Source organism: Eschrichtius robustus, chromosome 16 (assembly GCF_028021215.1).
Source record: "Eschrichtius robustus isolate mEscRob2 chromosome 16, mEscRob2.pri, whole genome shotgun sequence".
Classification (NCBI taxonomy): domain Eukaryota; kingdom Metazoa; phylum Chordata; class Mammalia; order Artiodactyla; family Eschrichtiidae; genus Eschrichtius; species Eschrichtius robustus.
In genome coordinates this window covers 77,922,566-77,950,536 of record NC_090839.1, presented here as the reverse complement: position 1 = coordinate 77,950,536, position 27,971 = coordinate 77,922,566, and the positions used below count along the sequence as shown (strand labels likewise).

Here is a 27,971-nt window from a genome sequence, read left to right as displayed (position 1 = left end):
CATGCAATTTTGTAAGTGAAAATTCCCGGTTCCCAGCGATTTTTTTTCAGTTCTGAATAGCTAGATTACCTTTACTAGTAATAGTAATTCTACCATTTTTCTTTAAGTAGTTTAGAAAGCAGTTTCATATAGTTTTCATTCACATGCTGCAAACATGCTCTGAGCCATCTAATCAATCAGTAGAGTAGCTGGTGCTAAACTGCAGGTTTTCTGTGCCAGAGCTTGCTATACCCTCTCTCTCCCACTGCTTCCTGTGCCACCATGAAGAGCCAGTTACAGAAATTCAGAGCTGAAGGGACCTTAAAGGCTATTGGATTCAACCTCCCCATTTTATAGGTTAAGGAACTCAACACCCAGGAGGGTAAGTACCCCATCAAGGAGCACAGCCTGTTCTTCCACTGGCAGTCCCAGCCCCCAAACATCAGGCCATCACGCACTGGTACCCAAACACCCATTCCTCATAACACCTACCAAGTGGCCATAAAGAGCGGCCGATGAGCCTATTTAATATTTTACTCTGTAGATGCACATATGCCCATTGAACTGGGACAAGCTATCTATCTTTCAAGAGTGACAGGGTCATTCTCAGCACCAGTCATTAAAAAGAGATCGCAAACATGTAATATGTGAAAATTAAGAGGATTTTATTGACTTTTATATGTTCTTGGAGAAAACCATTCGCATGTAAAAGCTTGACATTTGATATGAGATTTTTATTCACACTTTATTTTAACATAAATTCTTTGATCTGGGGGTCAGCCATAATTTTTCATTTCAACAGGACTTTCACATGATTACAGTCACAAAATTGGCACACTATATTAAAAAACTAAATCAGAGCTAGACAAAGTATGCAGCTTTATGCCAATTTAAATCTCAACATGCACCACCCCTCATACATGATCTTGGAAAAATCGTCTGTGAGCTTACTAAAATATTAACCAGAGAATGTCTGAGGTCACAGATGATTGTTTACAAAATAAAACCTCTTTTCCTAGTGCTACTCGTTTTGTTATAGAAAAATATTACAAATAAAAATTAGTGCTATTCAAGGTGTTCATTTCAAAGTCACATATAATACACAGGTTCAAACCATTTTTTCCTCTCACACAAAGATATCACGATACACAATGTGGAGACTGAATTACCGATCAACCACTTCCAGCTCAGTAATGATACACTGTTTACTATGCTGACATTAAAAATGAGAGTGAAGTAAAACATTTTCAGCTATTGGGTACACTTATAATTTGTTCCTAGTCTGAGACTCAGAAAAATGCTACAGAAACATGACAAAATTTATATTTCTTCCTGATACAAGAAATTTGTCTAAAAATCTGTAATTATAAAACAGATTTGCATTTTATAAAGAAATGGCTAATTTTTTTCCATGGTTGGATTCTTATTTGGAGATGATTCCAATTTTAATTTGGGCCCTCTTTTCCTGGAGGGTGGGGAGAGGTGGCTGGGTATTATAAGGTATATTCGACAAATACAGGGATGTTTCAGAGGACTACAGAGCACTGTTACAATCCGCCAAACTGTAATAGTTTACTTTCTTGTGATTTTGTAAATTTTAAAGAGGTCTCTTACAAGCTATATACAGCAGTTTACAATTCAGTGTTTCTTTTTCACTTGATATACAGTTCAAATTAATTTATGACAAGTACTTGTCACATAAATTTATGTAGGCACATCGAAATTCTGTATCTTTACTGGAGGGGTGAAGTCTTCTGTGGGATCATGATTCTGGATTCCATTTCCTGAATAAGTGGGACTGAAAACAAAGATCAAGATTACTGGGCTGGTTCTTTTCTAAACAGACTGCAGTAAATATACATTAACAAATAGGTTGCTAAGAATATTCAGAAGACATGCTGCTTGAAATCAGAATAGAGTACTGGAATATTTAGGACTGATCTCAGGGGAAGAAATACACAAACTGATGACAGATCAGCTGACATCCTATAAGATGATATTAAAACATTCTGTCGGAAATGTGTTTCATTTGTAGGAAACTAGGAAAGTCCATATTATGAGAAAAATGGTGCTTTCTTAGAAGGTTCTTTCAACTGAATTAAAATTTATATAACATCAAATAATTTGACTGTATCCTGTATAAAGGAACAAATACACTGTACTTGTAGAACTGTCAGTGCTAAGTAAAACACATCTTTGGGAACTGATGGAAATGTAAGAATAAACAGCAAAGCCACATACAGTTATATGATTTTTTTGAATTAAAAGACAAGATAATAGTTATTTTCCAGAACAAATTACTCTTTGATCTTCCTGGTAGGATATGGGCTTAAATGTACCTGACGTGCAACATAGGTGGTACCTGCATTGGTGTCATTGGGTGGTATTCAGCCTGGCTGTTTTCTTCTAAAAATCAAGCAACTAGGATTTCATAGTGTGTGTATGTGTGTATGTATGTATGGGTATACATACATGTATAGGTGTACACGTATGTACACATGCATACACATGTACATATGGAAAGTCTAAATACCAAATTAATTTTCAAAATTACTTTTTAATTGCTGTATTAAATTGTAATGCTTTGGGGAATGGACAATTTTGATGAGAAAGGAAAAGCTTAGAAAAAAATTTATTTGTATAATAAATTTTCAGAGAATACAGAAATGTACAAAAAGGGTAATGATGTAAAGTTTACAATACACAAAGATCTGAGAACTGTACCAGACAACATATATACTTGAAAGAATGAATATTCTCTATTGAAAAAATGTCCTGTAACTGTCCAAGAAAAATATGACTATTTCTCCATTCCCTCAACCTTACAATTCACGATCCTAGAGCAACGTACTATTTTTTTTTTTTTAAATACATATTAGCTTCAGGGTGAAAGAACATTAAAACAATGAGATGAGAAGAATGAAAAATGTTTTATGCCTATTAAGATATTACCTGTATAATATACCAGTTCTTCCCAGCCGTGTTTATGCCATGCTGCATTCCGTATATCTTCCCTGGTCTGAAGATCCTTGTAAGCTTAAAAATAGCCACACAGAAGAATTAAGACTTAAACCAAACATAATTCCACTAGTACAGTGGGAGACTGGTTCCGGGATCCGCTGTGAGAATACCAAAATCTGCAGGTGCTCAAATCCCATAGCCGGCCCTCTGTATCCATGGTTCTGTACCCTTGGATTTGACCAACCATGGGTCATATAGTACTGTGTGTATTTACTGAAAAAGATCTGCATATAAGTGGACCCCAGCAGTTCAAACCTGTGTTGAACGTTCAAGGGTCAACTGTGTATCCATTAAGTGTTGATTCTGCTGCACTCCTCGTTTTCTCAAAGAGCCTACAGACCTTCCTCAACTTATGATGGGGTTACATCCCAATAAACCCACTGTAAGCCGAAAATATTGTAAGTTGAAAATGCATTCAATACACCTAACCTACTGGAATATCCTAGCTTAGCCTAGCTTAGCTTAAACGTGCTCAGAACACTCACATTAGCCTATAGTTGGGCAAAATCATCTGACGCAGAGCCTATTTCATAATAAAGTGTTGAATATCTCATGTAACTTACTGAATACTGCACTAATAGTAAAAAACAGAATAGTTTTAAGTGTACTGGTTGTTCACCCTCGTGATCGTGTAGCTGACTGGGAGCTGCGGCTGCCACTGCCCAGCATCGCGAGAGAATGTATCGAAAGCCCGGGAAAAGAGCAAAATTCAAAATGTGAAGTACAGTTTCTACTAAATGTGGATCACTTTTGCACCGTCGTGAAGTTGGAAAATTCTAAGTTGAACCGTCGTAAGTCAGGGACCACCTATACTCTGGGAACTCAGTACTAAGCTGGAATGACTGTGAGCTGGCTATTCTGAGCAAAATTGTCAGGCCCTGTGGGAGACGCAAAACAACCCGCTCTCAAGGCTCACAGTCTAGCGGATTCAAGACGTGCCTTTACAAACCAAGTGAACTTCCTCAATACATGTTAAATCTGTAACCACACACTGTCAGACTACGGATAAGCAATATTAGATTCCATTTTTCTCAGCATTTATAAAGCACTACAGTGATCTGGGTGAGACTGTATTCAAGGCAGTGGAGAACAAAGAGACTCAACAGGGAGAACACAGCTGACCAGGGAGAGCTGCCTGGAAGCTGGGATCTGACCAAGTAGGTCTTCAAGGTTGAAAAGGCCATTTCATCATCGACACGCGGGAACGGGAGGGAAAGGCGCTCCAGGTGGAGGGAAGAGCATGGGCCAAGGGTCAGAGTCCTTGGGGTACAATTCGGATATCTCACCCAGGTGCCTTGGTCTCTGATTCCCAACCCGGGCAAGATCCTTCCAACCAGTGACCAGGGAAATGTCTCCTAGGCATCTGGACACGGTGTCAGTCGTGACTAAGAGATCACCCAGGGCTCCCTCCTCAGTTCTAGTTTCTGTTTTGGGGCTTCCTTCTCCCTATGAGAAGACCTAACCTTGCAGGCCTGGCAATTTGACCATCTAAAGACAAAAGTTCCCTCCACTAGTAATGGAGTATAAATTTATTACATAAAATATTGAAGATGCAGAAAAATAGAAGGAAAACAAAATCTTTTACCTCTCACCACCCGGAGGAAAACAGTTAACATTCATGTGACAGGCAGCAGTGACCTCACCGGGGTTGGGTGCACACCTAAGGCACCATGTGGTGACCCCTCACCCCCCCCGCCCCCCCCCCCCCGCAGGGAACACAGGTTGGAGAGGCCTATGTTCTTTTACAAATTTTCTTAATTAAAAAAAAAATTGGGGGGGGGTAAAATATACATAACAAAATTTACTATTTTAACTATTTTTAAATGTGCAGTTCAGTGGCATTAAGTACATTCACGTTGTGCCACCATTATCCATTGAACAATATCTTCCCATTCCCCTCTTCCCCCAACCCGATACGCTTTACTCTACGTTCTGTTTCTATGAATTTGAACAAACCACATTTTGTTCATCTGTCAATGCACCTTTGGGTTTGGGGAGGCTTTTAAAGATGGGAGGCACTGAGCCCATTCATATACTAAGGGAAGGAGGCCACGGATCGGGTGGTGGAGGAGCCGTGGCTGCAGCGAGGCCTTGAGGAGGTGGGGGAGGGATGGCATCACGTGCAAGGGTGACAGGAGGGGGGCTGTGCTGGGGGAAGACCTGCTTTGAAGCCAGACTTGCTGACGTCTGAGCCTGGCTCAGCTCCTGAACAGCTGTGGGTTCTGGGTGATTTATTCACCACCCATGAGTCACAGGTATCTCATTTGTGGTGTGTGGCTGTAAGGATTAAAGGTAATGGTGCATAAATAACCAACACACTGGAGGTGCTTGATAAATGTTGGTTCTCTCTCTCTAAAAAAGATGAAAAGTGAGGGTAAGTTTTGGGGGCAGACAACTGAGAATTCATCTCTGCACATCTCAAGACTTTTTCCTATAAAGTAGGAAGTGGGCAGTGGACATTTGGGACACAGACTCGAGACAAAAAGGAAGGTGGAGAAGGGCAGGGCCTCAGAGTAGACAGGTGCCTGACCTCTGGTCCTGACCCATCCGTCTCCGCGCTCGCTCACTACAGAGGCCGACCTCAGAGGCCCCTCCAGGCTGGGGAAGGGCAGGGGTCTGTCTTTTCAGTTTATATCCTCTGGACAGATCATGCACTAAAAAATAATGATAAAAATGACTTCACTCCCACCTTGAACCCATAAAGGTTAAATTACACTTAGTATAATCAAAAGGCAGGGACACAGAACGCATCTTTTAAAGATCTGTTTGCAAATCTACTCCATTTGAAAACTCTGATCCTTAGGAGGTCAAATCTCAGCTGGCTAGAAAGCTCCCAGGAACACCGCTGCCCCCGACATTCCGGGAGCTGAGGGTTACTGGCGGCCTCTAATCATCTGGTGCAGGTTTCAATCTTTTAAATGCCGGGGAAGCCCAGTGTGTGTGGCTGAGGTGAGCAGCGGCTGGCGGGGGCTTGGAGTGGGGTCTCCTCCCCAGACACGGAGGGTTTCGGGGAAAGGTTCCAGGGGCACAATGTGAAAATGACTTTTCTTGCCTCAACTCACCCATTTAGACCCAGGTCCCCGGCAGGTATCTTACCATTTAGCCCGTCGGCACTATTTGTAGTTTCCTGAGCACTTTTTATAATTTCCCGTGTCTCCATTGCTCTTCCAGCCCCTCCTTCCCACCTCTACCTGTCAGTCCCATCTAGATGCTGAAGTCTAGCTCGTATTCCACCTTTCATTGGTTTTCCCCCATTTCATAGCTTTGTATCCCTTTATATCCCGATATACACTCCTAACGAGGAGGACCCCCACTGGAACTCCCTGCGTCACTCAACGCACACGGCCTGGTGGCCTGTCACTCAGGTTTGCTTTCCCGCTCAGCAGACCTGTCACCCGTCTCTGAGCCTCCTGCTAACCCAGCAGGCACGTGACTCCACAGCACTTGGTGGACCAAACAGGGCAAACCAAGACCTCAGCAAATTCATAAGGTTTGGAAAAAGTCATGCTTTTCATCTCTTTAACTTTAATAACCATTTACAAATGTGCCCAGAGTGAACCAAGCTACTGCTGAGAGCCGGTTCCTGTTCAGCAGGGAGACAGACACAAACAGCCATGACTGTGACCACACACACAGTATTGGGCTCTTGGGGGCTCAGGGGACAGCGACATTCCCTTGGGGACAAAGGGGAACATCTGAGTCAGGCCCTGAAAGACACCAAAGACGGTGCCAAACCAAAGTGGGCGGGGATGGAAAAGGCGAGAGAAGGGCCTCTGGGACAGTGGAGTCAGACCCGAGGCAGGGGGTGGGCGTGCGTGTGGGCACCTCCTCTGCATGGAAAGCGGGACCGTCCCTGAGGGAGCCGGGGGCAGCTCTATCATCTCCCCTCGCCCAGGGCTGCTGCCTCACCGCTCTTGCCCCACTCTCACTTTCACCAGCTCACTGACATGCCGCACATCTGTGGACCCTTCACTATTGACCTCTTATTCCGGGTAGCCCAGCACCTATGTTCCATCTGGGACATTTGGGTCGGCTGCAGCGTTTAAGGTTCCTGACTTGAGATACGATTTACTGCCTAGGACAAGTTAGTTAGTAATGAACTCTGAAATCGCAGGAATACGGAACTGAAGGGAAAAGAACATACCCCAAAGATGATGAACCATATACAGCTGCCCAATCTGGGAGAAGAACCCTCCAACTGCTTCATTGCTGTCCTGTCTGAAGCGAATTGCACGAGCCCTGTAAGAAGAAAAGCAACGTTCAGATATTGAATCAGGTATGTTAAAAAGTGTCAGTGAGTTCCCTCCATCCTCAGCGCAAGTGGTTCAGAATGCATTCGAAAGTTATTTTAATGCACGTAAGATGTAAATGTATCTTTCTGTAGCTGCAGCAGTCATTTTCATGAGAAGTAGACAGTAATTCATAACTATTAAAATAAAAACAACATGGGACTTCCCTGGCGGTCCAGTAGGTAAGACTCCATGTTCCCAATGCAGGGGGCCCAGGTTCGATCCCTGGTTGGGGAACTAGATCCCTCATGCATGCCACAACTAAGAGTCCACATGCCGCAACTAAGACCCGGCACAGCCAAAATAAATAAAAATGAAAAATAAAAACAACAACGTGAGGATATGTGGTTGCACTGATGATTCTTAACGTAAAGTCTAGAAAACTGGCAGAGGGTAGGACCTGTCAACTTAAAAAAAGCTGCTTTCCAAGAACACACTGAGAGAAGGTGAGGGAATTCTCGATCCAAGAAGCCCATGGTGCCAGAGGCACTGTACTCCAAGGGAGGCAGGGACCCTGCCTCGAGAACAGGGCTTAAAACAGAGAGGAAGGAAGTGCACCGCACCTACAAAGCAGCCGCACACTGTGAGCTCTGAGAAACCCGCAAGCTCTGTGATCTACGGCCGAGGGCGGGTGTCAAATTCTGCAACCCCTTGGTCAGCATATGGAAGAACCATGGATGTGAGCTTCCTGGCAGTTCACTGTCACTGCCAACACTGAAGCTGCCTCCTTTTCTGCCCCCTTACCTGAGCAAACCGTTAGGAAAATGAGTACCAAATGGCATTCATTATGTATGCATCATGTGTGGATACACATGTGTCTATGTGTATAACATGAAATTGTGATTAAATTGGTTAAAAATTGGTACTTGCCTTAAACTTTGCTTTTTAAGATTCCCTGCTGCAAAAGGCATTAGCTTTTTAAACACCTTCTTTTGTGTCTGCACCAGTACTTTATTTTTATATTTAGTGATGCACTTGAAATCCTAAACAAGTTTTTAAAATGTATGTTTTCTTAAAGCAGTTTTCTAGAATCAAAGTTGAAAATGAAGGAAGCAGCTTCAAGTGATGTAGGAAGGTCACAGGTAGAGTCTCTCAAGAGACTCCACACCCCAGTTACCCAGTCAATTTATATCAACACTGCCCAGGCTTGGCCTGATGTCTCAGTCATATTAGGGTCCCAGAGTGGACAGGACTTGGGAAGATGGATTCATTCTAATTCATTTAAAAGAGCTGGAGACTATGAACAAGGATTCAATCCACTAATATCCACAGTGAGAGACAAGATAAGTGAGTCGGCCTGACCAGCACATTCTCTTCTTAGAGGCAAACTTCATAGTAACTGAATTAGAACATCTCAAAGTGGGGTGTGGAATCAGAGCAAGGGCAGCCTGTGGTGGGAGTGAGGAAGCCAGTCTCCTCAAGGTCACTTTGTACATCTTGGCTCTCATTCACCACGTGCTCAACTCCACGAAGGTGACCCATGCTTTCAGGTTCTTTAGGGGAAAAGGAGGGATCTCTTGCTATTGCCCCCACGGGCTACCTCCAAGTGATGTTAATTTCTTTAACCTTACATGTAGTGTTAAGTGATCATAATCTTCACAAAAATTACAAATCTGATTCATAAATTATTGAAATTAAGCAAATCACTTTAATGTGCATTCTAGCCCTAAGGGGGAAAACCCTCAGTTTCACTGACAGTAATAAATATTCAGGACTGTTCATTTCATTCCGAATTTTTCTCATTCACTTTCTCAGTAGGCAAAGAAAACATAACTTGCCTTAGCCTGGAAATAATCAGAAGCATGTAGTGAAGAGGAGATCACCACCTTAGTTACCTATGTGCCAAAATATAAATTGAATGCTGAACTGGCTTTATAAATAATTTTTAAAATAACTGAAGAATAACCTCAGTTCCTTCCTTGTGGATTCCACGGTGGGCAAGTCTCAATGAGTAATACGGAAACATAGAACTGGGTGATCCTATTCTGTGGGCAACTAAATTACTACACTTATAGCATCAACCCTACCCCCCAATTCCTTAATAAAATGATGTCTACAATAATAGGATAAAATCAAATATGTATTTCTTAGTTTTCAAATGAAAAGGAATTCTACCTTGCATTATTTAGCCTTTGATGACCTAAGAAGAAAAGATTCATTAGAAAAAAAGATCCCAGAACTGTTTTTTGGAGGTAGAAGAGACCTTAGAAATTATCTAGCCCAAAGCAAGAAATTTTATAACTGAAAAAAAGAGAATATATATAAATTGAAAGTAAGTAAAACGTCATGGTTTTCCTTTTCCAAGGTGGCTGTACCATTTTACACTCTCACCAGAAATGTATAGAGGTACAAATTCATTGACAACCTCATCAACACGTTATTCTGTCTTTTAAATTATAGCCATCCTAGTGGGTATGAAGTACTATCTCACTGTGGTTTTACTTTGCATTTCCATACTGACTAAGGATGTTGAGCAGCTTTTCACGTCCTTTTTAGGCATTCATAGAGCTCCTCTGAAGAAATGTCTTATTCAAATTCTTTGCCCATTAAATTTTTTTTTTCAAATTTTTTTTATGATTTTATTTTTTATTGTGGTAAAAAGCACCTAACATTAAATTTATCTCAATTTTCAACTGTGCAGGCTAGTAGGGCCAAGTCTATTCACATTGCTGTGCAACAGATCGCCAGAACATTTTCATCTTGCAAAATTGAAATTATACCCACTAAACACCAACTCCCCTGCACCCAGCCCCTGGCGACCACCGTTTCATTTTCTGTGTCTATGGTTTTTACTACTTTAGAAACTCTGTATTAGTGGAATCATACAGTATTTGTCCTTTTGTGACTGGCTTATTTTGCTTAGCATAATGTTCTCAAGGTTCACCCTGCATGTGGCAGGATTTCCTTCTTTTTAAAGGCTGCATTAATATTCCATTATATATATATGCCACATTTTTATCCATTCATCTGTTGATGGATATTTGGGTTGCTTCCACCTCTTACCTACTGTGAATAATGCTGTGATGAACATGGGTGTGCAAACATCTCTTTGAGATGCTGCTTTGAATTCTTTTGAATATATACCTAGAAGTAGGGTTGCTGGGTCAGAGAGTAATGCTATTTTCAATGTTTTGAAGTACCTCTGTACTGTCTTCCATGATGACTGCCCCATTTTATATTCCTACATACAGTACACAAGGGTTCCAATTTCTCTGTATCTTGCCAACACTTGTTATTTTCTGTTCTTTTGATAATGGCCTTCTTAAAGGGTGTAAGATGAATGGAAAATAATTGTGGTTTTGATTTGCATTTATCTTATGATTAGTGATGCTGACCATCTTTTCATATGTTTTTTGACTATTTGTGTATCTTTGGAGAACTGTCTATTCAAGTCCTTTGACCATTTTTTTTTTTTTTTTTTTTTTTGGCTGTGTTGGGTCTTCGTTTCTGTGCGAGGGCTTTCTCTAGTTGTGGCGAGCGGGAGCCACTCTTCATCGCGGTGCACGGGCCTCTCACTGTCGCGGCCTCTCTTGTTGCGGAGCACAGGCTCCAGAAGCGCAGGCTCAGTAGTTGTGGCTCACGGGCCCAGTTGCTCCGTGGCATATGGGATCTTCCCAGACCAGGGCTCGAACCCGTGTCCCCTGCATTGGCAGGCAGATTCTCAACCACTGCACCACCAGGGAAGCCCTGCCCATTTTTTTAATTGGGTTATTTATCTTCTCGTGATTGAGTTGTATGATTTCTTCATATATTCAGGATACAAGTCCTTTATCAGATATGTGACTTGCAAAATTTTCTCCCAGTCTGTGACCCGTCTTTTAATTTTTAAAACTGTATCCTTTGAATTACAAAAGCTTTTAATTTTGATGAATTATAATTTACCATTTTTTTTCTTTTGTGCATTGTGATTTTGGTGTTTATGTAAGAACTCTTTGCCTAACCCTAGGTCACGAAGATTTTCTCTTATGTCTTCTTCTGAAAGTGTTGTATTTTAGCTCTTACATCTAGGTCTACAATTCATTTTCAGTTAGTTTTTGTATATAATGTGAGGCAGAGGTCTAAATTCATCTTTTTACAAGGATATCCAGTTGTCTGAGGACCCTGCGATGAAAAGACTATCAGTCCCCAGTGAATTGCTTCGGTACACTTGTCAAAAACCAATTGCTCACATGTGTGAGAATTTATTTCTTGTCTTTCAATTCTATCCCATTGATCTATATGCCTGTCCGTATGCCAGTACCATACTGTCTTGATTACTCTAGCTTTGCAGTCAGTTTTGAAATTGAGAACTGTGAGTCCTGCAACTTTGTTCCTCTTTTTCAAGGTTGTTTTAGCTATTTTGGGTCCCTTGCATTTCTAAAGCCTGCTGGGATTTTGATTGGGATTCTGTTGACTCTATAGATCAGTTTGAAGGAAAATTCATATTTTCCTAAACTAAGAAGAAAAAAAAAAGAAGCAACTGTATCATTGTGGTGCTCTGTTTATGTGACAAAAGCAACATTTCAGAAAAGATAACATCCAAGAAGAATATGAAATAACTTCATGCGACACTGGGGGGTTTTGTTTTTTTTTTTTAAAAAGTCCTTATCTCTTGGAGATATATACTAAAATATTTATAGATGAAATTTTACGTTGTCTGAGATTTACTTCCAAATACTCTGGGTTGGGGGATTTAGACCTAAGCAAGACTGGCCACGTGTTGATAATTACTGAAGCTAAGTAATGGGTATAGAAGGGAGACCTGTGGTATTATTCTCTCTAGTTTTGTATATGTTTGAAAAATTTCATAATACAAATATGTCAAACAAAACAACAGTCTAGTATCAAATCATGGCACTAACCCCAGATTTTATTTCTAGAAGTAACACTATGGCCTAAAAGAATCTATTTATAAGACTTAACAAACTCATCATTTGGTAAAATACTCACCAGTAATTGCCCCATTCAATCATAGTTCCCGGCTGAAAAGAGATTTGGATTTGGTTTGTTAGTTCTTCTGTGAAGAAATATGGAACTAACAGTATAAAAAACATCAAATGACAAGACTAACTTAAAAATTAACTTTTAATAATGTGAGATCTAACAAATAAAAAAAATGTAACAAAATAGTATTATTCACTGTGTTCATACCTATCCCATAGTGGAAGTAATATTCTGTGGCTTCATCTAAGAAGACAACATACACACAAAGTGAGAGTTAATTAAGTCATCCAATTATAGTTATGAAAACGATAGTTAGGCCCACGATGATTAAATTGTTGGTACCTATTCAGACTTTATTGTGAAATTTTTAAATAATTCAATTTAAGTAAACCTAACAAGGACATCACTTGTTTTTTCCCAGTATAATACTGAGTATTAGACCACAAGATCTACTGATACTTTTTCACTTTAACTATGTTGCCACCTGGGCCTTTCTTTTTAGTGGTCACCTAAGTAGGGAAATATCTAGAAAGTCGTACAAAGTTTATTCCCCTTTTGTCTTACAGTGCTGTATAATGATTTCAATAGTCACATGCTTATTAGTTGCTCTAGTTCAATGACAATAGATGCTATATAATGTAGCTGGTCCGGCATGTTAGGTCTTTCCTCTTACGTGTAAGGCTATAAAAAACAAATGAGCTTAGCAAAGAGAAAGAAGGAGAAAGAAGGAAGGTTTAAAAAAAGGAAACAAGAGGAGAAGAACTGGACAGGGGAGAAAACGAGCCAAACACACATCACAGAACATTTGCTCAGTGTCTGCTGCCCACTCAGCATCAGGGGTGCGTGTCCTTCTGCACAGAAGAACAAGGGGACAGTTAACTCCTATTTCAGTACTTACTCGGAGCTGGTAAGATCTGAGTTCATATATATTCGGTCCTGACCGTGGGACAGGCTCATTCCAGAAACTGAACTCCAATAGCAGCTGATTCTTCCTCGAGAGAAGCATGTTGCTTCTCGCCTTACGGAATTCCTCAAATTCCTTTGAGTGAACAAAGGTGCTCATGAAATCTTCTCATATTTATATTATAAATATGAGAAGATTTATATATAAACCCACTTTAGCAACATTTATGTTCCTCCCACAATAGAATACTATTATAAATAGGGTCAAGTTGGCCTGAGACAGTCCTAGTTTACATCTTGTTGAACCAGCATAACGACTATTAGTATTCCCTTTCACTCTCAAAAGTGTCCAAGTTTAGGTATCAAACTACATAGTCATCCTAATTATTTAAATGACAAAGTAAACAAATTTAATTTCCTACGATTTTAGGTTCTTCTAACAGTGTTTGACAGCATATTGAGACAGGTGACATGGAAACCTCAAAACATCAGATAATCAAAAAGCCATTTATATTGGGAATTCCCTGGCAGTCCAGTGGTTAGGACTCCGTGCTTTCACTGCTGAGGGCGCAGGTTCAATCCCTGATCAGGAACTAAGATCCCACAAGGCTCGCAGCGAGGCCAAAAAAAAAAAAAAAAAAGTCATTTATATATGGGCGGGGAGTCTACACAAAAGGTTTTCTTTCCTAATAATGTATGGCTGGTAGAATATTCTCCATTAACACACACCTATTCGTGAAGGGAGGGGGAGGATAGCAAAGTCGGCCCAAGATGAAGAATATGTGGTTGTCAGTTCCTGAAGCAGATATGTGTTAGGTAACTCACACTGACTTACCGGTTTCAAAGTTCCAGCTTATCAAGGTACAACTGACTTTTACAATAAGAACTATTATTTTAATAGTATTACAACTGGTTACTCTATGTTTAAATACAACCTCAAGAGTCCAAATAATAAAATTTTTACTACAGAAAACTAACAGTTTACTAACAAAAACGATGACAGAAAAGAGTCCTTTAATTCTGTCCTAACATCTACTGTATCATTAGTCTTTTTCAAAAATCATTACCTGATTTTCTTTGAGTTTATTCATGACCTCCGTGAGGACTGGATAACCTCCTTCATACCTCCAGAGGTGAACTGAAATATATTTTAAACGATAACATACATTTAGAGTTTCATGATACTCTTACCTTGAAAATATTCTAGATACGCATGGTGTTAACACAGTACAAAACTGTAATGTGTGTTGGCTCAAGTTACACCATAAAGTTTCAATGATAGATTCAAACATGAAAAACGATCAAAAAGGAGTTTTTGCAGTGATTTACTGGAGAAACTACTTTAACCATAAAACTAGACTGAGACTTGGAAAGCTTTGCTTATAAAAACAAGCATTATGTCAAAAATCATTTAAGTAATGACAGTAAAGGCTTAAGGAACAAGTGTTTATTCCAAAGACTTCTGCTTCCTACCAGCTTGATCCTGCTCGCCATACCACGTGTTCCAAGTCCCCACCAAAGTACAAGGGTAATGTTTATCTTCATGAATCTTTGGCAACACCTCTTGACTTAAAGAGAAGAAAGAGCAACACTAATTAAACAACCACCAAAATGACACCAGGTGGACAACACATGATCAGTAACAGGGAAAGGTCATCTACTCTGTGTTCTGACAACTGACCTCAGAATACGTTTATGATAAAAAGACGTGCAGAATTAGCCTTTTGGCTGAATTCTGTTGTGCTCTCATGTCCCACTTATCAGAAGCTTAGGTGACTGATACCCCAGCTATCTACAACAGTGGTAAGTAACTCAAGTATATTGATAAAAATGATAAAGAAGAGCCAAAGGTCCAAAAATTCCAGGAACTATGAGTCTATTATTTGCTGTTTCAGAGAAAAAAAAAAAAAAAAAGAAGTATATACTTAGGAATGGTGATGTGTATGAAAGCTAACTTTTGCTGGTTCCAAAGATAGGAAGGATGAGAGAAATGGGAATAGTAGAAAAAGAATGCGGGAGAAGAAAGAAAGGGAAGAAGGTCATGTGGAGGATGGGGTAGATGACAGGAGCGGCCCAGGAGGCACAGGAAGCAGTGGCAGAGAACGAGTGGGCTTTAAGGAAGACGACGGAGCCGGGACACAACACAGTCTGGAAGCAACCCCGACCCCAACAATCCCGAAGGGCGTCAAAGGGGCAGCAGAATCCAAATGAAAGAGACGACATGAGGCATAAATTAGTTTCTACTCAATTCAACCAGCTGAGGGGATTTGAAAGGTATCGCACCTAATCCCATGCTGGACACACCACCCAGTTTGTCGCTATTGATCGCGCATGGTCCTGGCAGTGTATTAATTTAACAGAGGTGTCAGAGCCTGGTTCCACGGAAACCTTCCCACATTACAGATCCTAATGGACAGGGAAAGGCAAAGGGAAGAGGCATAACTGCATCATACCAAGAGAAAAGCTAAAACTTGCACCCTTTTTGAATAGAAAAATTACGATGAAAAAGTGCCATATAGATCCAACAATGGATGCAAAAAGGTATCAAGGGTCAGAAATGGAACCTGTTCTGATTATCTGCTGACGTCAATTGATATTAAGCCAGTGATCACCACCCGATGTCGGAGCGCTAGGACTGGGTGGATGTGACTAGTTAACAGAGAAAAGCTCTGAATGCTCTTATGTCTAACTGAAAACTCAAATGTCTTTAAGACCCAGTACAATGACCAAACCACGTAATTTTTTGAAGGGTAGCATTTACTTTTAAAATTAAGATCAGATATTAAATGTATCTGATGTATGACCCATGAATGTTCAGAAATCACATGGGATTGATGGAAATCAGGGGTGGAGAAAGCCAGATTATGTCAGGGAAATGGAATTGGGTTTTCTTTTTGCCACATGACATGAGCAGGAAGTAAACAACCCAGCACTGGAGCTACTGTGGCAGATGGAAGCCTGCACAGATGACCCAGGTGAATGGGGGCTGTAAGGTAGGTAGTACTTGTACCCAGAACTTGATGAGTTGGGAAGAACCTCATTATCTGGGCCCCTAAAAACCAGGCTGGAAACAGGGAGCTGCTGAAAGTTTCAGAGAAAAGAAAAACAAACATGATGAAGGAGAAAACAGAACTCAAGCAGATCAATTTGACAAACTTTTGGGTAACGGACTGCAGGGTGGGGTGAAGGTACAGGTGCAGCTTCAAGCCCAGGAAGGCAGTCAGAAAGGGCTACTTGGAAATGGGCCTCAACAGGCCTGGAGAGGGAAACAAGCAAAGAGAAGCAAAATACACATCACATGAAGAATGCACAGCCTGCAGTGACTGGCTAATCACATAAAACTAAGGAAAGAGTCAAATAAAACCATGGTGAGTGTCACACATGGAGAAACTGGAAGAGCAGGGTAATTCTACACATTGAGTTTGAAGTGAGAACATGAATAGATAGCCAGGAATCTGAGACAGGAGATGAAGTGAAAAAAAAACACAGGACAGGAAAGATAATCCAGGGAAACACCAGCATACAGAAAAATTTCATTTTATGAGAAGAGAATTAGAAAAAAAGCATTTGTTTTGTTTTTAGGGCACTTCTAAAATAAAGAGAACTGTGCTGAGGTGAGCAAGAAACTCAACACTAATGTTACATTTCACAAACCACCTCCAAAAATAAAACAACAAAAGATGTTTTGCTTCTGAAAGTTATGCTGATTCTGGTAACAAAATCATTTGCTTTCTCATGAAAGCAGCAGATATGAAAGGTTAAAAAAAAGCTTTTAAATTATATTTGTGGACAACTGATCATTAAAATGCTATTTCTGTTAAGAACTAATGCACTTAATTCTCTTTGGTCTTAAAGTTTACAAATTCTATAAGAATATATGGGTTTCATATCATATGAGAATCTGCTGAAGGGACTTGAATCCTGGCGGATGGAAGACCTGGGAAGAAATGGCAGCTCTACTGAAATCCATACAGGGCTCTCACGTGGCAATATTACTTAGGAGTAAAACTGGACACAGTGGAGGTCCCAGGGGTGTGAATTCTAACTCCTAACACTCAGAGCTGTCCAGAAATGGAGCGTATGGAATGTATTTAAGCATAGCGTCAGGAAGGGCTACAGAAAGGACTCAAGCACTGGATGAGTAGCTGGGCTAGACCTCCTTGCAAGGTCCCTTCCAACCTGAAGAGTCTAGTAACATTCCGAAGTCTGAAAGCCTATGTGAGGAGTTAGCTGAAAGAGCGCTTAAAATCAAAACACCCTTGGTAATGCCCAACAGAGCTCAACTTAAGAGCCTCTCAATGTTCACCTTTAAGAAGAGGCGTGAAAGATCTCGCTCTGCTATCAAGGGTTAGTGCAACTGACAAATATTAAAATCATTATTTTTCCCCAAGTAAAGGATAGTTTGGTATACACACCAAATTTTGTTGTATGCTTCTAGGCATTCCGGTTTAACATTGTGAACTGAAACAAAAGAAAATTCAACGATAAACTTATGAACAAAGGGAAAAAAGTCAACTATGAAGATAGCAAACCTATGACTCACACTGTAATTTGTACAGACTGCTTGTTTCCTTTTTGGCTAGGAGATTAGAGTGAGCATCTTTCCTTGGATCAACTTTCCGGACAAATAAGGATTTTAACCAGCTGTCCTCTCGAGGTCTGTTATTGGAAAACGCCAATTTCCTATGGAATAACAAATGCAAAAATTTGAGTTTAATCAGAGGTACGAAGATCTCAGGGTCTTTAGGTTGTGTCGTGTAGTACATTGTTTTCATAAATTCATCAATCCATTCAGCAAACACTCCTTGAGCACACTGTCTAGGCACTGTTCTAGAACCTGGGATACCACATGTCCACTTTCCATGCCACCAGCGTGCACTCTGAACGCAGGAGCAAAGTGTGAGAGAAGTAACTTCGGCACTCCTAGGAGAGTTCTCACATGTATCTCTGTGAGTTCCACCAGGTGTTCTTCCTTCCTCCAAGGAAATTTTCAACATAGAAAAAACATACAAGGAAACCTAGAATAGTCAAATTCACAGAGAAAGAAAGTAGAATGGTGGTTGCCAGGGGCAGAGGGGAGGGGAGAATGCAGAGTTACTACTCAATGGGTACAGAGTTTCAGTTGGGGAAGATGAAAAGGTTCTGGAGAGGGATGGTGGTGATGGTTGTACAACAATGTGAATGTACTTAACGCCACTGAACTGTACACTTAAAAATGGCAAATTTTATGTTATATGTACTTTACCACAATAAAAAAATGTGAAAAGGAATATACAGAGAAAGTGAAATGAATTTTTGTTAAAAAAACTTTTACCCCTAAACTAAATTAACCTTAGAATCAAGATTTTTAACTCACAAAAACATAAGAATAGACTTCATTAACATATAAATAATTTGCTTATTTTCATCTTATAACTGAACTCCTACTATCCATGCTGTCAGAAAGTGAGGATAGATTTGACTTAAGTAACAAACTACACTTTACCCGTGAAATTTTAAGTGCATGTTTAATTCCCATATGCTTGCTGGTAGGATCACAAATTTGTGTGACCTCCCTAGAGGGCAGTGTGACATTATCTATAGCAAAATTAAAACTGCGTAGGCCTTTCGGCTTAAGAGTTGCACTTGTAGTATGTCCCACGGGCAGCTATATTTAGACAAGTGCACACAGCTGAATGCGTGCAAGCATTCCTTACTACCTTGTTTCCAGTTTGTTCCTGGTACAGGCAATTTGGAACCCATTAATGGGGACTGGTCAAATAAATCAAGGTAGAGCCAAAATCAGAATAGAATGCAATCAATACAAGGAATGAGGTAGATCTACACGCACTGATATGTTGGTATCGCTGAGATGAGTTACGTGGAAAAGTAGGCCCAGAACAGTACCACAAATACACACACAAAGTGAACTGCTAATAGTGAGGACACCTGGGGACTGTAGTGGGCTTGGGATGGGAGGAGAGAGTTTTCCTTTTCGTTGTATAACCTTCTGGACTCTTTGAGAATTTTCCATATACATATATTATTTTTATACCTAAAATTAGCTAAAATATCTAAAGTGTGGGCTTCCCTGGTGGCGCAGTGGTTGAGAGTCTGCCTGCTAATGCAGGGGACACGGGTTCGAGCCCTGGTCTGGGAAGATCCCACATGCCGCGGAGCAACTAGGCCCGTGAGCCACAGCTGCTGAGCCTGCACGTCTGGAGCCTGTGCTTCACAACAAGAGAGGCTGCGACAGTGAGAGGCCCGTGCACCGCGATGAAGAGTGGCCCCCGCTTGCCGCAACTGGAGAGGGCCCTCGCACAGAAACGAAGACCCAACACAGCCGTAAATAATAAATAAATAAAAATAAAAAAAAAAATCTAAAGTGCATGTTTAGAAACTCCTTTATTGGTAAGGTATATAGGTATATATAACCTGAGAACAAGATTTTAAAAATTAAAGCCTGGCTGAGACTCACCCTCTTCCTAACTTCACACAACCATAATCAAATGACAAATCGCGTCCCTTCATCTTCTCCACTTTAATTCATGCGCTGTAAAATTACTCTTTTTTGGACATACAGTTCTGTGAGTTTTGACAAATGCATAAAGCCATGTAACCACCACCACAGTAAGATAGGGAACAGTTCCTTCACTCCCTAAAACTCCTCCTTTTGTAATCAACCCTTCTCCCAACTCCTAGCAACCACTGATCTGTTCTATGTCTCTGTAGTCTCCCAACTCCTAGCAACCACTGATCTGTTCTATGTCTCTATAGTTTGCCTTTTGCAGAATGTCTCATATATGGAATCATACAGAATGTAGTCGTTTGAGACTGTGCCCATTCTTTCTGCACGATCGCCTTTATGCGGATGACCATCCTCTCTGGCCAGGGCTATCACGGCATACTCTTTATTGTTTTGATCTTTAATTCATGTACACATAAATGATCTTTTCTGCCCTTTGCTAGATCATGCCAAGGGCAGTAACGTGCTGGGATTCCAAATGACCAATACAAACACTCAAGATCTTATCCAGTGCTTCAAAACAAGGTCTGGCTACTGACAGGCCAGTGTGAGCCTTTTCTGGGGGGATCTCTTGGAAACACTAGATGATTTCCTACAGACCATTTTCAATCTGCTTAGCAGACCTGTTTAAGGGCACAGATACCATAAAGCAAATATAAGAGGAAAAGAGAGAGTGACCCCAGGTGTTAAGGAAGGGGAGTTTAAACAAGAGGCAAGAAAAACTTGCATGACATGCAAATTCCCTAATGTCTCACGAGATGAACGTGTGGATTCCACATTAATACAAATTCCTATTCTTATTCAACTATGGTGCTTTAGAAAAAACAGAACTCTAAATTTCACGGGTTACACTGGCAGCCTTTTTCTTTTTTTGCTTAAAAAAAATCGACTTGCTGCTTTAATGAACAAACATTACAGAACACTTTTCACTCCATATGACTGTTTTAAATTTAAAAACCAATTCATAGGATATTATCACAAATAGCTAGAAACCAGATGAAAAATTTTTTTTGACTGATGGAGCTTACAAATATATAAACAAAATATACAAATACAAAATTAACAATAAAATGTTTTCTATAAATACAGTAATCAAGAAACAGAAAAGCATTTTTTCAAATCTTTTAAGATTAAAAAGCAGCAAGCTCATGTTAAATAAGCAAAATAACAAGTTAATACCAGTACATGCAATTTTTCTTATTAGTGCATATGACAAAAATATATAGTCCTAAGCGGCATTTGTAAAAAGAAGTTGGAAATTCTTCCATTTTGCTTTTATTATATGTTAAAATGCCTTAGAATTGAGAAAAGTGTTAATGGTGGTATCCCTGAAGGAAGGATGGAGAGTTAAAATAGAGGAGAAACACATCTTTCCCCATATAATATCTGTATTGACTATGTTTTTTATTTTACTCTTGTATATTTTTAAGTACATGTTTAACCCCTAGTAAATATGCTTAAAGCACTTAGGACAGCACCTGATTAATGGTGAGATTTAAAAATTGTTTTTAAAACTACTTTAAAAAAACTTTTTAAATTAAAAGAAATTATATATAAAAACTATTAGCTCTTTAGCAGAAACCAAAATCATACGGTATTTGTCCCTGTTTTCAATTCACTCTTTTTTTTTTTCTTTCCAAATTTATTTATTTATTTATTTTTGGCTGCATTCGGTCTTTGTTGCTGCACGCAGGCTTTCTCTAGTTGTGGTGAGCGGAGGCTACTCTTCGTTGTGGTGCGCGGGCTTCTCATTGCAGCGGCTTCTCTTGTTGCAGAGCACGGGCTCTAGGCACGCAGGCTTCAGAGCACAGGCCCAGTAGTTGTGGCGCACGGGCTTATTTGCTCCGCGGCATGTGGGATCTTCCCAAACCAGGCCTCGAACCCGTGTCCCCTGCATTGGCAGGTGGATTCTTAACCACTGCGCCACCAGGGAAGTCTCCACTCTTTGATTATATAAATAAACTAATTCTGAAGAAGGCAATTCTCCAAATGAATCATGGTAAAATTTACTTCAATAAAAATAAAAACATTTTTGTCAATTCGTTTAAAGTATTTCATTTTATTTTTTTTGGCTGTGCCACGTGGCTTGTGGGATGTTAGTTTCCTGACCAGGGATTGAACCCCGGGCCCTCGCCAGTGAAAGTACCAAGTCCTAACCATTGGACCACCAGGGAATTCCCATGTTTAAAGTATTTTAAACACACCATGTTTTGGGATATTTGCTTAAATAATATCATGAAGCGAAATGGCAAGCATATAAAATTAGTGATATGCAAAGTAGAAAGTTTTAAGATTTTTTTAACGGGACTTTGTATAGTTTTTTTCTTTTTTAGGAATAACAATTATGAACAACTAGGAAAGGGGTACAATGGAAGTTTCTAAAAATATCAGCACTAAGGAATTTCATTAAGAAGTACTCACCAAAGCAACCACTACTAATAGTTCTTAATGAATCCTTCCAGAAGTGCATAGACAAGCATATACCATGTGCACTCATATTGATATTTAATTCCTATGGCATTTAATACTTTATAAAATAAGAGAGCATAATAAAGAATTATTGACAGACTAAATCTGGAAGGGAAAAAAATTCCAAAGTAATTCTTCCCTTCCTCCTTAGAACTTAAGGGGATTACAAGCTAATAAGCACATACTTCCTGTTAGGCACTGGACTAGGCAGTTTGTTCCTGTCTTCTCATTTAATCCCCAGAACAATCTAGCAAAGTAGGTATTATTGCATTTTAAGGACTGGCTCACAGAGGTTATTACACAACCTGAGCTAAGCAGCAGCAAGATAAAAATATGAACCCAGATCTAACTGTAAAGTTCAAAATATTTTCACTAATAAGGGATGCCTCCTCCACACAAACCTCCCCAAGTGAGCATTCGTTCCAGATTTTAATACCAAAGGGATTTACTTTAGGATGGGTAAGATGAGGTAAGGGATATGACAACACTTTGTAAGCTAAAGATTAACCTAAGAAGTAGTCAACATCACGGGACACACACAAGAACCTGAGTGCTGCTTACTTGTCAAAGTTGGGTAGCAACTGTCTTGACAAATGGAAAACAGTGTGGCGCAGCATAGCCCCAACTGACTGTCGAGCTCTGAAATCTTTCAGCTGGCAGGTGACCAAAACTGCCTCACGTGCCCAGCCCATCTCACTGTCCAAGCTGAATCACGGAAAGGGGTAGAAGCAGCCATGCCAACAGCTGTCAGGGTGCTAAGACCTGGGCTGGGCCAGGGTGCTTTACCAAGAGTGACAAACACCGCAATCAGCTGTCTTTATAACATCATTTATGTGTCGGGTGGCACTTTACAGAGGGTGAGGTAGGGGGCAGCACATCCTACAAAACACTAGATTCTAAATAGAATAAGCATTATGTGCCTGGCTCAATGGATACAAAGATGAACAGATGCCTAGCCTGCCCACTGTCATGGGAAAAACCTATCAGTAAACAGCCAGAGCGGTCACAGGCACTGTGGACTCACAGGCACTGTGGGAACTCGAGGGAATGAACCATCTTGGGCTCGGCCTGCAAGGAGCGAGAGGGACTCCAGTGGAGACAGTCTAGCTCTGTCTTGGAGGACAAGCAAGACAGGGGACAAAGCCAGTGATAATCCCAGTCAAAGGGAACAACGTGTCCTGGCGCATGGAGTCATGAAGCTGTGTGGCATGTTTCTGGAACAGCAAAGCGTTCAGGAAGGCAAGAGAACAGGGTGTGACAGGACAGTGAGAGGAACAATGGGAGGGCAAGCGGGCCAGGGGGGCTGGGCTCCCGTGCACCAAGCCTATCAGCTGGACCTTATCCTGTAGACGGGGCAATGCTAGCAAGTTTTCAGAAAAGATTCAGGTGTAAAAAGCAGCCCGGCGGTGGTGTGGCGGGTGGACTAAGCAAGAAAGGCAGGGAGCGTGGCTCCTGGGCTCCTGGCCGGCTGCCCAGCCCAGCAGTACCGGCACACCGAAGGCATTTGATACTCACTGGATGGACCAAAGGATGGTCCTGGGTTAAGATGATGGCAGGAGGGATGAAGGGGATGGATTACATTCAAAAGACACTCCTGAGGTGAAGAGGAGAAGACACGGGTCCTGATTAGGTGTGGAAGATGGTGTTTTGGTTTAGTCGGGGCAAATTACAGAAGGGAAATACATTTAACACAGAGACCACAGGATGAGGCAAGGGGCTTTGGTCGTCTGATCACCAAATATGCACGAGCTGTGCCCTGCATGTGCCAGGCACTGGGCCAGGCTGAGGCTACGAAGAGGAATAAGCCTGGCCCTGACTTCACAGAGCTCAGTTTGCTGGTGGAAGCAGACAGACAAACGTGATCACAGCCCAGGGGAAGAAGGGCCCCTCCGTGGAGACACAGGTGGTGGGCGTGGTGGGCTGGGGCAGAGGGAGTGGGGTCTAGGTCAGCCTGAGGGAGACGAGGACCAGCCCTCTGAAGAGGCACCTGTTGAGCTGAGGACCCGGAAGATGAGGAGCAGTTTGTCAGGTTGCTGCCCACGGGAGGAAGGACTTTCTCGGAAGCAGAACTCTAGCTGCCGAAGCCAGGGGAATGTGAATACAGCAGAGGGGAGGGGGAGGGGCAGAGGCTGAAGGGCCCGACCCGAAGAAGAGTCTTGCCTTAAAGCAGGAGCCAAGGGCCTCCCCTCCCCCGCCCTGCCGCCAAGCCCAGTAAATCTGTCTTCGCCACTGCTGCTACAGACAGCAGTTCCCCAACCTTTCATTTTGAAAAACTTCAGACACAGAGATGAAAGAACAGTATAACGAAGACCACTATGCCCTGTATCTAGATGAAAAATGGACATTTTATAATTTTTACTGTTTATATATATTTCACTTTTTCATTTTTACCAAACCATATGAAACCAGAGTGCAGACATCATGATACACCATCCCTAAATACTTCAGCACACATCTCCTAAGATCAAGGACAAACCGCGTCACTAATGATAAATATCACATCTAACGAAAATAATAATTCTATAATACCTAATATCCACTCCATCTTAAAATGTCCCCAACTGTCCCTAACATGTTTTTTATAGATTTTTTTCTTGGTGGACGTGGGGTGGAAAGGAAGAGGGATTAGGATCCAGTCAGGGTTCATGTCAGAGGTCTTTCTGGTAGGAAACTGTCCTGCTCCTTTGTTCTGGGGAATTCTCTAGCTGTCCCCCTCACCGATGGCTTCAAGTCTACACTCTTGATAGGAATCCAGCCGAGTGGTGATGCAGAGGCGCAGTCGAGACATGTTGGAGGCAGAACTAACAGATCTGGCAACTGACTAGATGGGCGGGAGCAGGAGGGGAAGGGCTTGGGGAAGACCTGGTTTCTGGCCTGGACCTCTAAATGGCAGATGCTCCATGGCTGGGGAGAGAGACGCCAGGAGGAGCAAAAGCAGGCTTTGCCGGAGGAAGATGAGTGAAATTCTGGGTACACGGTCGTTTCCAGCGCCTGGGGGACACTGGTGCGGCGCTCAGTAAACAGCTGAGCAGAGGGCCTGGCGCTGAGCAGAGCGAAGATATGCTTGGCAAATCAGCCTCCCGGGAACGCGTCCTCCGGCCCGCTAGAACCACTCTTCCAATGTCACTCACAACACCCCTGTCGGTGAGTGCAGTTTTCTTCCGTCATTTGACCTTCTGGCAGCATCTGGCACAGCTGAACCACTCCCTCTTTAAAATACCGCCCCCCGGGCACTGACCCATAATGACCTCACAGCTGCCCCTTCCAGCTCCCTTGCTGCCTCTCCTTCCTATATCCAGCCTGTAAATACCCATACAGCCCAGGGCCTGCTTCTCAGCTCTTTCTCTAGCCACACTCCTCAAGCAAATCTCATCCATTCCTATAGTTTAAAAAAGCATTTTATTATGAAAAATTTCAATCAAATACAATATAGTATACTGAAACCCATACATCTATTAACATTTTGCATTCCTATACGCTGACAACTCTCAAATGCCGTCCAGACATCTCCTTGGAGAAGTCATATAGATCCAATAAGCCAACTGCCTACTGGGTCTTTCTATTCGAGTAGCTCACAGCCATCTCCAATTTCACCGGGTTCAAAACTGCCCTGGATCCGCCCCCTCCCCACCCTGCACCTGTTCCTCCTTCTCTGAATGACTAACAAGCACCCTGTGTGCCTTATTCACTGATGCTTCCCAACAGCACCTGGCACGTGGTGGGCACTCTCACCTTTGGAACAAATGAGTCTCGGTAAATGGCACCAGCATCTGCCTCGTTGGCCATCATCCTGACTGTCCCCTTTTCAAAGTCAGGCTGATCTTTTAAAAACGTAGATCAGATCATGTCACACTAAAGTGTATACCTTTAAACGTCTTCCATGGCTCTCAGAGTAAAATCCAAGCTCTCTCAATGGCTTGTAAGGCCTGGAATTATCGGGCCCCTGCTCCTCGCCACCTGTTCTCCGTCTTCCCTTTACTCCTGCTCCTAGATTTTTCTCGGGTTTCCCAGCATGCCTGACTCCTCCCATTCACGGCTTTCATGCCCACTGACCCTTCAGGTCTCAGCTTAATGCCACCTTCTCGGAGAGGCCTTCCATGACCTCATGCAGGGAGGTTCCCTGATTCTCCCATGCCACCTACCTCAATCTGTAAGTCTACGTGGGATTTCACCTCTGCCATGGCTTCCTGGGGAGAGTGACCATGGCTATCATGCTCAGGTCCATAGAGTTTCAACGACATCATATACATTCAGTATCTGATAGAATCAATGAGTTAGCTGGGTCCAGACTGAGTCCTAAAGAACGCCTACAGTTAAAGCAGACTAGAGCCCAGGAAGGAGTGAGTAGTCAGAAAGGACAGGGGACTTTGTATAGAGACAAGGACGCCAGTGTCAAGAGCATTTGGCCCCAGCAGGAAGTGGGGGTACCGGGCACACCCAGGTCCAAATCTCCAGTTTACTAGCTTCAAGTGACCTTGGGCACTTTAGGGGAACGCCTTCAGTCTCAGCTGTCTTTTGTGAAAAGAAAATATCAATTTCATAGGTTTTTATCATCTGTGTGAAAAAATAAAGCAACAGTAGATACTTAATAACAGAATAAAAATAAAAGGAGGGTGATTTGTTAACCAACTTGGAAACATAAATATCAAATTTTGAAACACAAGTTGAGCATGAGTCCTAGGAAGGGCACTGGGCCTCAAGCCTCACAAACTTGGGTTCAAATGCCTTTTCCAGCCATGTGTCTCAAGCCCTTTAGGTTTCTTCTCATCTCTAAAATGCAGATCCTATTACTTACTTCTTAAGAGTGCTACTAGGATTACATTAAATAAGCCGTATCAGTAAAAAGCCGGGCCGTATTAAGAGTTCAACAAACAGGTAGCTCCCTCCCGCTTCCATTTTTAAGCGCCAACTGTATTTTCTATAGGCTCACTATTTAATTCAACACAAACAAAAAGAGAAAATTTAAGTTACCCAACGTAAAGAAACTGAAGAAGCAAATCGACGTGTAAGTTGGTATGGGATTTGGTTTTTCGATTTGGAAAATGGGACATGGCTATCTCAGGGATGGATTCTGAAAACCGAATATTTAATCCAATGAGGTTAGAAAAAAAGTTTAAACATGAAGCCAACGTCCCCTTAGTGCTGATAACTGTACATACTTTTTGATTCGCTATCTACTTTTAAATGCAAGTCAACGACTGTTCTTAGGGCTGACACCTCTTCACTACTCCCCCGACCTCCACTTGAGGGCTCACCGGGGACGAGGCGGTATTTTATTTCTTCCTCACAACAACCCAGGAGGTGAGGGTTATCTCTACTGCCGTTTGCGGAATCAAGCACTGAGGCTTTGCGCGGGCGAGCAGTGTTCTCAGGCGGCTGCGACTTCAGGGCCTGCGGCCTCAGGCATGCGCCCGCCGCCCGGGCACCGCTCCGGGTCGCGCCGGGTCAGGGTACCGCAGGCCGGGCAGGCTCGGCGCGCGGACGTGGCTTCGGCGCCGAGCGTCGTTCCCACCGTGACCTTGAGCCCGGCCGGCCCGGCAGGCAGGCACTCCGACCCCGCCGAGGCTCCGACTCGCCCAGCCGCGCCGACCGAGGCCTCGGTCCCGCCGCCCCGCAGTCCGGGAGGCCCTGCCCAGTGGGAGCGCGGCCGGGCCGGGGCGTACACTCGTGCCGGGGACCCGTGCCCTCTGCCCCGCGGCGGCCCCTCCCCGGCCGCTCCCGGAAAGGGCGGCGCTGCTCACCAGAGCCTGGGCTGGAGGCTGCAGGGGCCGGCCCGCCGCAGAAAGCTGCCGGCCGAGGCCGCTCCGCCGGCGCGCAGCACCCGCGCCGCCATCTTGCTCCAGCGCCTCGGTTCCCACTGCCCGGGCAGCCGCTGACGCCGC

The 27,971-nt window shown here is 42.3% G+C and overlaps 1 protein-coding gene across 1 annotated transcript; it reads right to left on the bottom strand.

The window, feature by feature from the left end:
* Positions 1-623: 623 nt before the first annotated feature.
* On the bottom strand, positions 624-27,971 carry NIPSNAP2 (nipsnap homolog 2). Its single transcript, XM_068565652.1, has 10 exons — positions 27,831-27,971; positions 17,659-17,798; positions 17,531-17,576; positions 14,589-14,683; positions 14,183-14,253; positions 13,111-13,251; positions 12,219-12,250; positions 7,145-7,239; positions 2,932-3,015; positions 624-1,777 (listed from the first exon to the last, which is right to left on the bottom strand). Exons 1-10 carry the CDS (start codon positions 27,920-27,922, stop codon positions 1,713-1,715), a joined length of 861 nt encoding a protein of 286 aa, XP_068421753.1. The 5' UTR covers positions 27,923-27,971; the 3' UTR covers positions 624-1,712.